This window comes from Morone saxatilis, unplaced genomic scaffold (assembly GCF_004916995.1).
Source record: "Morone saxatilis isolate NCDOM2014 unplaced genomic scaffold, NCSU_SB_2.0 Contig24, whole genome shotgun sequence".
Lineage (NCBI taxonomy): Eukaryota > Metazoa > Chordata > Actinopteri > Moronidae > Morone > Morone saxatilis.
The window spans coordinates 12,484,404-12,496,455 of record NW_023339807.1 but is presented as its reverse complement, the minus strand read 5'-3'; the positions used below and the strand labels follow the sequence as shown (position 1 = coordinate 12,496,455).

Below are 12,052 nucleotides of genomic sequence, written 5' to 3'. Positions count from 1 at the left end.
GACTAATTGGTACAGGTGTGGCGCACAGCGAGGCACAGTTGTGCCGAGGTCGGCTGTTGTTTTGTTTGTTGTAATTTAAGAAATAAATTAACTGGTATATCCAACTTTAAGTTTAGACTTTGGACAGTTTTTTTTTTACACATAAGGACAATAAGCAGGCAATCAAGCCAGCAACGAGCACGAGTACTGCACATACCAAACGGTGCGTCAACAACTAGCTCATCCAAAGAGCGCGCAACACACTGTGACGCAGGACGTTAACCGCCCACGGGTGAAATACCGTTTTTAGGGACTCTCGGGTATAATCATGCTTCTCATCACACTATCCTTACATAAAGAGTGAGCCACAACAAAGCAAACCGGCTACCAGCTGACATGGAAAGGATACACGTTTTATTCAGCCACTTGCTGCTCCTCCGTTTGGGTGACTTGCAGGGGAGAGGAAGTTGTTTTCTTCATTTCCATACCGTGTGTTCCCCCTGGTGACCAGTTGTGGATGTTGCTGCCAAGAAGAACCATAAAACAAAAAACAAAAAAACAAAAAACACACAACTTGCTTATCATGCCACATTTTATAGCTTGAAACAAGTAGAGCATTTAGGCACAGTCAATGGGAAAAACATGCTTCACAAATTCAAACATGTTACCTGTATTTGTGTGGAGTGTTTGCTGTATTAGTTCATAGATACATTATAATCAACATAAGGATTGCACAAAACAAAATAATTAAGTAAATGCCCTGATGCTTTATATTTACAGGGGTGCTTTACAGTATTTTGCCATTTCACATTTCTATTCATTTACTGATTGAGTTGTTCCTCAGTGCTCTAATAATGAGAGTAGGGTACAGTTGTGTATTCGTTTTGTTGTTTATAGATTGTCCACTCCGCTAAATGGAAAAATATATTATGAACACCATTTAATGTAATGCGGCAACAGCACCATAAAATACAGCCCCAGAAATGAGAGTGAAGTCAACACCTCTCTATTCATATTTCAGAAAGACTGTATTTAATGAAGGGCTGCTTCATCGGGCTGCAGAAGAAGAGTTACTATTCTTCACTTAGTGTGTGTGTGTGTGTGTGTGTGTGTGTGTGTTCTTTTGCTAACAGTGCTTTTCAACCTTTTTGGCTTGTGAACTCCTCATCACAGATTTGGCTTTGGCGTGGACACAAGTTGTGCGCAGCCCAACTAAAAACAGATTTTTACTTCTCAGATTGTTTAATTTTAAGTATTTTGAGAGGTTTCAGGTATCCAGCATTTCACAAGAAAATAACAAAACATATAAATTACCATACACTAATATCAAAAACTCTCTAATATCTCTAATATTTGCACTCTACAGCCCTGACATAAGTTCTGAGTTTAACATGAGTTGCCTACCTATGAGTCTGATCAGTTGTTTTTTTAGTTGTTCTTAATGTAGGCCACTTACACAGAAACAGACACAACTGGTTTTATAACAACTAGTTGCTAATCGTGGTCAGATAGTGTGATGTGAAGGAATATGTGCAGTTTTAAGAATTTAAACCCTTAAACATGTGTGGAAAACACCTTACAGTTCCATTCTGGCACAGCTGTAGGATTTGTTCTCTCAGATTACATCACCATACAGTCAGTGTGTGAGCTGCTCAGCCTAAGGACACAGCTTAATAATGAGAATTGTATATTTTCGGGTGGATTCCCCCTTATAACTGACGCAGAAAAATCAGCAGGCGAGCCTGCATGCTCAGCCCCTCGCCACCAGATGTCTCTGTTCACTAAGCCACAGCGAGGACGCCATGAGTAAAGTCAGTGATAAATACCCGCAGAAACAGGGCTTGGTTCTGTCAGACTTCATCCACAGAAAATCCCAGGCTGCTATTGGAGAGCCCGTCGGCAGGACGCAGACGCAGGAGATATCGCAGGAGGGCTCCGACGAACGCGCAGTGCCCATCACTTCAGCTGATGTAACCAGACAGCTTATGTTGGAGTCAGTTTATTTTACAATAGCAACTTCGTCATAAAAAAAGAGAGGAAAGAAGGCTAAAAAAAAGAAAAGAAAATGGGACATACCGCAATACCTATATTGATGGCTGTATTGTCCTGCTGCGTGTGGGAAAACGTCGAGGTAAGAGCAACACAATCTTGATCATTCCTAACGATGGCGCATTGCAATTGTACTGTCTTTCAGGCTGAGTGTCGAGGTTGATTCTTGGACAAAAGGCTGTATTTGACTTCATGTCGACATTACACATGCCACGCACACAGTTGCCTCTATCTCCATATTGCTGACACGCACCCTTATCTGGGGCAGGTTTTAATTTGTAAATGCATCCTCGAGCACCGTCCTATGTCAACAAGAGTAATGACACACAGCATCCACAAAAAAAAAAAAAAAAAAAATCCCCGTGATGGGGGAAAAAGGATTTGCGATGCAAATGCTGTGATGAGATACGAATGGAGGCTCACACTCGCAGTGCATACATATAAGAGGCTTCATAAAGATGTGCTTTTACAGTATATTAGGCTCGCTGCGTCAAGTCTGGGCCTGTATGAAAAATGTTCCATAGGCCTTTGTTTTGTTTTTTTTAATCTGTTGAAGGATGGACATCAGATCCCATCTCGTTGCATCCCATCTGGCCTTGTCAGAGGAAGAAATCAGCTTGCATCCGTCCTTTTTTAGAGGAGTGGTGCAGCTCTTGAGCAGGATGGAGTCATGCATATTCAATTGCTGCTCTGTTGTACATTTGGTCTTCGTGAAAGAACTGTGAACAGATTAGAAAACTCCCAGTTTCTCACAGGGTAGTCATTTCCCACTATTATTAATTAGTCTTCCTCCCTACACCTCTGTTTTTGAATGCGTTGCCTTGAAAATGCGTGTGAATAAACTGTTCATCCAAGAGGGCATGACTTTGATATATCATTGGACATGCAGTGCGTGAGTGTGATACAGAGTGTACAAACGAGGGATACGGGGTCATCCTATTGGCATCTGTCTCTATCAATAGGTAGAGAGGAGATGGTGAAAGTCTGTTGTACAGAGCGGCAGATCAATGGGCCACCAGCTGCTCCCATCTTCCCTCTTCTCTCATCACGACTTCCAGCAGACATACAGTTTGATGGACTCGACCTTTATTTCTCAATAACTTTTCAGTCATCCATCATCTTCCTCCCCCCTGTTTTAGAACTCAGGCATGAATTCTGGTTGGAGCGTGGGGCGCTTTGTGGTGTAGCAGCAGGGGTGGTGTTGGAGGTGCATGTGGAGGGGGTTTTGGAGGGGGGAGGAAAGGGGGAGGAGGGAGGATGAGTCATGATGTCCCAGCTGGAGCTGTGGCTCAGGTCAAACGTACTTTTCCACCTGGAAATGAACGAATGAACCTGCTCCGGATGTACTGTCTCAGCTCGAATATATCACCCCGTGTGTTGGTTCAGAGTCTCCCCAGTAAGAGGATTTGTGAGATGTTTATTTATTAGCCATCTTCCACTATGAGTCTGTAACAGTCATAAAGCCTCTCCTTTCATTCTGAAATAATTTCACTTCTCTAAGAGCCTTAGTGGGATTACTGCTATACTGAGGAACAGGCTTTAGCTTCATACAAGGAGACCTGCCCATGAAGGTTTATGCTGAAGATTACGCTGTGAGAGGGTTGGCTGGCTGGATTACACTGTGGTATTAGTCCTAATAAAACTGTCAGCTTCCCTTAATTTACTCAACATTCATTCAGCTGAAATCTGTGAATTGGACAAATTTGTTTTGATTTCTTTTTTATAGTGTAATATTTAAATGTGTTAGTGCATTGGGATAATGTCTGATCAAAATATAATCACACTTGTAAATTTAATTTCCAGACAGTCTCCCGGATTAGTAAAGCCTCAGTCATTTTTCAGCTGAAATACAAATTCAGCATCATACCGTGTTGTGATTTGACACATTGATGCCAGGTTGTCACATATGTCAAGTTGAGTAATGGCTTCCCAGGTATCTCAGCTGCAATAGCGCTTACCTGTTGCAGCATCAAAGCATTTAGCTAATTGACACACTGAACAAAAGGTCATGCATGAACAGATAAAAACCACCACCTTCACGGACGGATTGTAAACTCGTATCATGTAGTCTGACATTCATGGATGAGAAGAAGTTATTTTCAATTTGTTGGGTTTGGCGTGTCAGTAGCCTTCATGTGGGTTATCTGTGCACTTTCATCTTTGATACATACCGTATCGTAATACTGTGAGATGATATAAATCTGTCAGCTGTCAGAGAGTTTGCCATGCCCTTTATACCACATTAGCTATCCCTTGAACACCTTTGAGCCGTGTAGGTCATTGTTGCAAATCAATGAGCAGGACTGCTTTATGGCAGTATAAGAGTCTTGCATGAAAGTGATGAAGCACTTTGATTTGTCAGGTATTTAATTCGATGGGTTTGTAAAAGAAAAAGGAAATTGTAGTTATTTTTTTTCCATGGACAATTTCTCAACTGAATTTTATTATATCACAATACAGTAGTAGTTATTTTTACTTTTACTTTTACCAGTCAACCTTTAGTTTTTCCCTTAAAAAGGTTATTGAAATGACTACTTAATTATAATAATCGCTGGCAATTATTTCTCTGTTGATTGACTAATTGCTTAATCAACTAATATTTTCATTTCTTATTATGATGTGAACTTACATATACCACTCAAGAGGGTTTTATTCCTATCGTGATGTAGTTAATCATTCTCATTCAAATGAATGGTCCTGGTTAACACAGGGAATTCTAAATCTAGCAAATCCAAATACCTTGTCACATGGACACAACATTTATTTAAAAGAACATCTAATATTGTCATTTAACATTCATGATCATTTATTTGCAACATTGTCTGCAATGATCTTTTACAATCAGAGATATTAAAGAAGCAGCAACTACTACTGTTCAACAAAATATCTAACAATTGACAAATTGATTTAATCCTGTAGTATTATCGTCATACCAGCCAGGCCTGCTCTGTAAGATCACACTGATACTGTGAATAGTCACTTATCAACAGAACATAAAGGCAAACTGCAGCCCAATTTTTTTCTGTAACAAAACCCCCACACAAGAAAATCTGATTTAAGGAAAGCAATCTTACAATGATTGTGCCTGTGTGTTGCCATATTTGATAAAAGGGGGGCTAGGGACTACAGGTATACTCAGTTTAAGTCAACCAGTCCTGTATTTATCAAGATAAATGACTGCAGTGTGAACCTGAGCCTGAGCTCTATAGTCCAGAGAGGCTGCAGAAGAACAGTAGTGGCAAACTCAGAAACAAACCTAGTGTATCTACAGGTTTCAGGAAATACAGGATGTCTGGGAAAGGAAGGAATGGGAGGGGGAGAATAGGGAAGGAAAGAGTAGAAGTACAGAAAGCACATTTTAGTTTGGCTGAAGATTAAATGAAAATGGTGAGTCACAAACAAAGTTCCCCCCTCTCCCCCCTCTACCACCACCACATCCCCACCAATAGCAATTTCAGGCCTTGTGCTGGAATACAGCCATACAGATTCATACACCTCCCACCCCCATCTGCCTTTCAATGCAGTAACACAAGAGGATTTGTTGAAAAAAAAACAAGAAAAAAAGATAAGGACAACCAGATCTCTCTCTTTCTGTCTCTCTCTCTCTCACACACACAAACACACACGTACACACACTGTGCCCTACACTCACTTAATTAATTTTAGAGGCAAGAGATAATCGGGTTCCACTAATGGATTCCCGTGTGCTTGCTATTCTCTACTATATCCGTGTGCCAGTGGGCATAAAACGTACCGTTTTATTGTATCACATGTTTTTCCCCCTGTTCTCCCTATCTGGCTTCCTTTCCAGGGTTTTCAAGTGCAGCACACACAGGACCTAGATTAAATCCTGCAGAGTCATTGTGAAATGAGAGCTACACTGTACCGGAGGAAAGAAGTGCTGTAAATGTGTCTTAGCAATTGAACTGTTAGAGGTGACAAACTAATGAATGATAAAACAGTGCCTCGTGTTGTGCGGTTCAGATGGTTATTCGGCGTTGGGGATTCATTTTCTGTCATGCTGCGAGTTGTTTATAGTGTCTGGGATGGAAATGAAGAAAGTATACGTTTGTGTTTGTGTCTCCAGGCGTGGAGTTCATCCTGTGCTGAAAATAAATTGACATTAATTGCATATTTGCGTGGCATCCTCCCGATAGGTTCAGTGAAGCTCTGCCAAAATCCAGATGATTCAATCTGGTCTTCTGGCCTTTCTGAAATCTTTCAAATTAATCATCTCAGTTGGAAAGGGGAGTAATTCCCAATTTGGAGTTTAATAATGTTTGCTTGCAGGGCTCATCACTTTAAGTCATCTCTATAGCCTGTCGTGCGTAACCTGATGCACTGCATTTGATGAGTTAATTTCTCTGGCTTCCTAGACTTTCTAGGTTACACATAATCAAGGGATAACGGAAGAAAAGCAGTTAGATTAAAGCTGCTGTAAGGGAAGATTACTTTCCTTTTCATCATTCGCTTACTGAATGTTAGATAAAACATAGATTCATGGGGCAGTTTCAAGCCTTGAGTACTTTCGGGTCAGATATGGCCGCTTCCACCTGTGTCTGTAAAAGCTGAATCCTGGACGGGACTGTGTGGTTCAGATGTGTGCAAGTGTCCTCTGTGTATGTGTTTGCACGTGTCATAAGTTTGTCCGGTGTCACCTAGAGGGCCTGAGATACTAGCACAGCCATCCCGATCACATCCAGCTGTGGCTCCTCTCCAGAGTCTTGCAGGGCCGAGATATCAGTAAGCCTAATGGGTTGGATTTATGCGGAAAAAGTTTGAATGCCAGGGCAAAGCGTGATGTTTCGTCCTGCCGCAGCCAGTGGGAGGTTTCAGAGGAGCCCCCCTTCGAAAATACATCTGCAGTGTGGTGATAACACTTGTCCTCCATGTTCAGCAGGAAAAAGGGAGAGTGCAGTGAAAGAGATTGCTGGTGGGGAGAGAGAGAGAGAGAGAGGGAGAGGGGATTGCCTTGGCACGGCGGATGATTTGAGAAACGGAGAGGGTGAAGGAGGAGAGAGAGTTTAAGTGATGTAGGCAGCATGTAGGATGTTATGTGGGTTGCAGGGTGGAGTGCATGCTAATGGAGGAACCCAGCCCTATTGCTACTCGAGCAGCTGGGATCCATCTATGTCCTGTACATGTATTCACAGGTGGCCTTGAAATGAGACGAGGGGGCTTGGTGGGTGGGGGGCGGGGGACGGAGACAAAACCCTGTGGCCAGAGTGGAGCAGTGAGTTGTATGAAAGCAGGACTGCAAAATCTAATTTTCTTTAACGGCCTTGGCTGCAGGGTTTGAGAGAGTGTGGGGTTGTTGGGTCCACTGAGACTGATCAGGCCGGTATTAACATTCTACAGAAGAACACTGAAAGCTGTTGCAGAGAGAAACGGATGTAGTTTTTTGGCTGGTTGTTTCCACTCTGCCATCATTTGCACAGCGTTGGCTACAAAACACAAAGCCCCATCAGAAGGACTAAAAGCTCATTTCTGTGACAAAGGTACAGTGGAATCGGTGGAAATCACTCACATACACACAATTAGGTCACACACTTACACTCACAGATAGCTCAGAAGTGCACACACACAGACACACACATTCACCACACACTTGCTGCTTTATAAAGATGGCACGATGCAGAAGCTGCATCAATTATTGAAGGCTGTGGAAAGGTCTGGGCTCTCGCTTGTCGACGAGGCTTTGGAACTTGTCACGCATCCTCTCAACGCTCTTACGCCAGTCCTCTCTCTTCATGCTACCTGGATTTTATGTACCCTCCCCCCCTTTCCCCACCCTCCAGGTCTACTCCCCAGCCTCACTCTACAGAAAACAAAAGAAAATCCCCACGCCTGTCTCCTCCTTGCTTCGGCCCCCCTCATCCCTCCTCTCTCTGTCTGCCCCAGCCTCCTCCGTTCTCCCCTGCCACATCCCAAAGGCGTTACCCCTCCCCTACCCACTCTCCCAGACACTGCTCCTCCATCTGCCTCAGCAGCTTCCAGTGGCCAATGACATCTTTTCACTTCCTTGTGATTGTTCTTGAATAATTCATGCTCCAAACTCACCCTTCATTTTGATATTTTTTATGCACTTTGCGTTTATTCTTCATTCTCGATATTTTCAGACACCTGACTCTGCCTGTCTGGTTCTCCATTCTCACTACACTCAAACAAATCATGCTACCATCATTTTCTTGCAGTATGAACCAATCAGTTTTTATTCGGCACATTTATTTTGTTAGGTTTGTGTTTTAATTTGCCTGTTAGTTGCAGCCATTGTCACTTAATACGTACCATCAAACAATCTTTTAGCGATTTCCAACATTTCCCAGAATGCTTTTTGACAGTCCTCAGATAGTTTTGTGAACATGTTGCATTTAGTTAAGTGTAACTCCCCCTCCACTCAAAAATATGTTTTTCCTCTTGTTCCTACAGTTGGATGTTTGAGCTTCACTGTGCAGGATGAGGACAGATGTATGTTCCCAATCTAGAAGGTTGTTTTCACATTCATCTGCTGAAAGTGGAAAGTTGACCTCAGATTTTAAGGGCCCGGCCTTCAAGCATGATTTGTCAATCTTGAATGTAAGTGTAATGTAGAAACTTGAAGCCACCAGTACACACACAGTGAGAATGGACTTTACAGCGATTTAGAAGACATTTTGTGTCCAGCAGAAAAACTTTAGAAATGACCAAATTTGCATATATTTTGGAATTTTTATTGAGGTGGAAGAAGTAGATGCCTTTTTAAGGATTTTAATGTGTGACATATCTGAAACACATTATTTTTCCAAGCAGACTTTTAGTCTAAAGTTTAAAGATCATCAATGAATGCAATAATTACTTGTTTTTTGTTTAATATTTGATAATGAATTTCAGTATTTTCCCAAATATGGCAACAAAAATCACTGCTAGCAAGTGTTTTAATTTACCAGTGTTATTGATTTTGAAATCATTTTCTGTAATTTATTACTTATTAGCGTCTCGTTGTTCAGATAGTCCATGTTTTCTCCTTGTGTGAGGGAGCTACGTAATATCTGGTATTAAATACGGTCACAGAGAGCGGCAAAAAGTTAAAATACTTTTACTTTGAACTGGCAATGCTGTCTACCATTACTGTTGCTGGTATTCTCTGCAGGCCTCACCTAAGTTTACCATCCTGCTGTCATTAACATGACATCCGGTTTGCCATTTACTGTTTGCCTGCTTCCATATGAATGCAGCACACGTGTTTCAAGATGGAATTTTTTGTAGGGGAGTGTGCATTTCCAGGAAAGGAATCTCCATTCCCCTGAGACAAAATGTTCCCACAGCATTTGACTTGATGCTCAGTTTTTGGTAACCCCAGCATAGAGTCTCCAAAAACCGCTGACGGTTGACACTGCCTGTATTTTATTTAGAATACACAGATGGTGTGCGCCTACTATAAACAACAAGGCTGGTGGTACGAACAGCTATAGATAACTAATACATTCAGGTGCTGTTATGGCTGCTGTTAATCATCAATAAGATTCAGCCAGTGATGGGGGGCATCACATAGCATTTCATTCTTTTCATTTCTTTCATTTTGCTCGCCAAGGCCAAGCTGTGCCAGTTAACAGCCAATACTCACCCATGCTCAGCTGACAAATTGGATACTTCGCACAAGTCTAGTGGTGGCTTGGAAAAAGAATGTAATAAAAGTACAAAGCACAAATGGAGGTCCCAGGCCCCCAGTGAGGGGTCTTTTGTACAGATCGTCTCAATGATTAAACCATTTTCCCTTCAGTTGGACAGTCTGCGGAGACTTTATGGCCTGAGGAAATGAGATAACACTAATATTTAATCTACTGAGTGATTCTGCAGCACAGACTGGCAGACTGCACAGCCAGCACACATTATCTCACTAGAGTGGCCCGGTCTAAAATAACACTGAGACAGCTAAAGCAAGACAGGACATGTCAGTCTGACATGATCTCAGTTATCATTATTATTTCTTGTCAGTGGATTTGTCGAAGCTTTCTAGCACTACTGGAAATAGTAAGTGCTTGTGTTGAACATGATGCACGCAGACACTTTAGATACACATAACTTCATATTGTTAAACAGAAGTATTGCAGTGCCTTCAAGCTTAACATTTGTTAAAATCACTGGCTAGAACAGCAGTTGCACTTCCCTAAAGTTAACTTTAGGAGAAGTGATTTATCACTAACATCCTGATTGACTCATTCTATGATAATCAGATGATCCAAATTTCTTCATGTCCCGTCTTTTGTAGTGGGTGTGAGAGTACGAGAAGGAAGTCTTGGAGGGAGAGACAGTTGAAGATGATTTAGAGCAAAATGGAAAGATAATCAGTTGTGTTGTAACATGCAGGCTGTTTGGCCCTGAAGGAGAGGTATCAGAGGGACATGTGACGCATTGTCAGCTACTGATTCACCACACTGAGATTTACCAAGGCCAACTAGTGAGCAAGAGTGGGATCAACAGAAAGAATACAGTATAATGCTGTCACTGTTAATGGCCTAATAGTAATCAATACTATATTTATTACTGTATATATATATTGTTAATACCTTTGATGTATTACATAATATTACTGCTGCTGCCACTAACAATCATTCTCTTCATTTATTTGCAATTAATTATTTAATCTATAAGACAATAATGCCCATCACATTTTCCAAGAAATCAAACGTATTGATTTAAAATACTTTGATTTGTCCAAGCAACAGTCCAAACCAAAGATACTAATTTACATTTATATGAAACATAGAAAAAGTAGCAAATATTTACATTTGAAAAAGCTAAAACCAGCAATTGCTTTGCCATTTTTCTTGATAAATGGCTTTTATTATTAATTGATTATCACAATAGTTGGCATTAAATAAGTCATATTTAATTTTTGGATTTTAATAATGGTTATCATTTATATCACATGTGTACCCCTGCTGGCTGAAAGTCAGATGCAACCAGGACATTGTTGTTTGCCCTAAATCAGATGAAAGTAATATTAATTCAATTAATTGTCATTATTGCTATAGTATAGAAACATTTCTACAGTATTATACGTGGCGCATTCAAGTTTTCGCCCAGATTAGCAGGGCCAAGTATTGCATAAGTGGTTTAAGAGGCGTGTAAACACCCAACAGACAGTAATAAGGAAAGCTAACTAACCATTAAGCTGACCATCAGCGACTTGCAGAGGATCAAAAGTCGAACCAAACATATGCAGACTCTTTCATGTGTAAAAGAACGAGAGAGAAAGGCAGACTCATAACGAGCGAGAGAGAGAGGGAGAGAGAGAGAGACTGAGTGACATGCTTGAAATTCTGTAGGGAACCAGTTGCTACGGTAACAGGGAAGGTAGCCGGCTCCTGTGGGTGGTGTTACCATGGCAACCACCCTCAGTGGCTGAGTGATGCTGAGAGGGAGAACGTAGAGGAGAGGGCTTTAAAAAAAACAAAAAAAAAATGTGTGTTTACGGGTACGATGGGAACGAGTGAGACAGATGAAGAGGACAGCAAGTGAGCGGACACCGATGTTAAATGTGGGAGAGCGACACTTGCCGCGCCGCGTACTGTTTCATCAAGTTTGTCTGTAGCAGAACCTTGTTTTTTTTTTGTTTTTTTTGCTTTGTACGAGTGGCAAGCCATTCCCCGCGGACCCGGCATTAGCTGTTCATCCTGCTGTTCATTAACAGAGCACCTCATTACCATGAGCAGTAGGCCAAAGATGCTGTGCAGGGCACTCTTAGAAACCTGGGAGGAGGTCATCCCCTCAATATGTCTTCGCAGTTTGTCGCTCTAAAACTGGCCATGCTGGGCTCTTTTATCAGTGGTGGTGTACATTCTGACCTCTCACTGGGAGTTAAAGACCCGTTTGTTCCCACTGTGGTGATACCACATGCTTCGGAGTTAAAGCAATGAACCAACATGTTATGAAGTTGGGTTAAATGTAATATACCTACCATTATAGTTAATGTGGTGTATAATGTGTTGTATGTGGTATGGATTTGGGGCCTCTGTCTCTAATAAAAAAATTATTGCGATTA

At 41.5% G+C, this 12,052-nt stretch overlaps 1 protein-coding gene across 2 annotated transcripts in view; it reads left to right on the top strand.

The window, feature by feature from the left end:
- Nucleotides 1-1,875: 1,875 nt before the first annotated feature.
- The window catches only part of aplp1 (amyloid beta (A4) precursor-like protein 1), a 32,906-nt gene continuing 22,729 nt past the window's right edge, over nucleotides 1,876-12,052 (top strand). For both annotated transcript variants that reach the window (XM_035672213.1, XM_035672212.1), the window contains exon 1: nucleotides 1,876-2,110. In XM_035672213.1, the coding sequence (XP_035528106.1) occupies nucleotides 2,045-2,110 (66 nt within the window). In that variant the 5' untranslated portion in view covers nucleotides 1,876-2,044. The remainder of the gene's footprint in view (nucleotides 2,111-12,052) is intronic.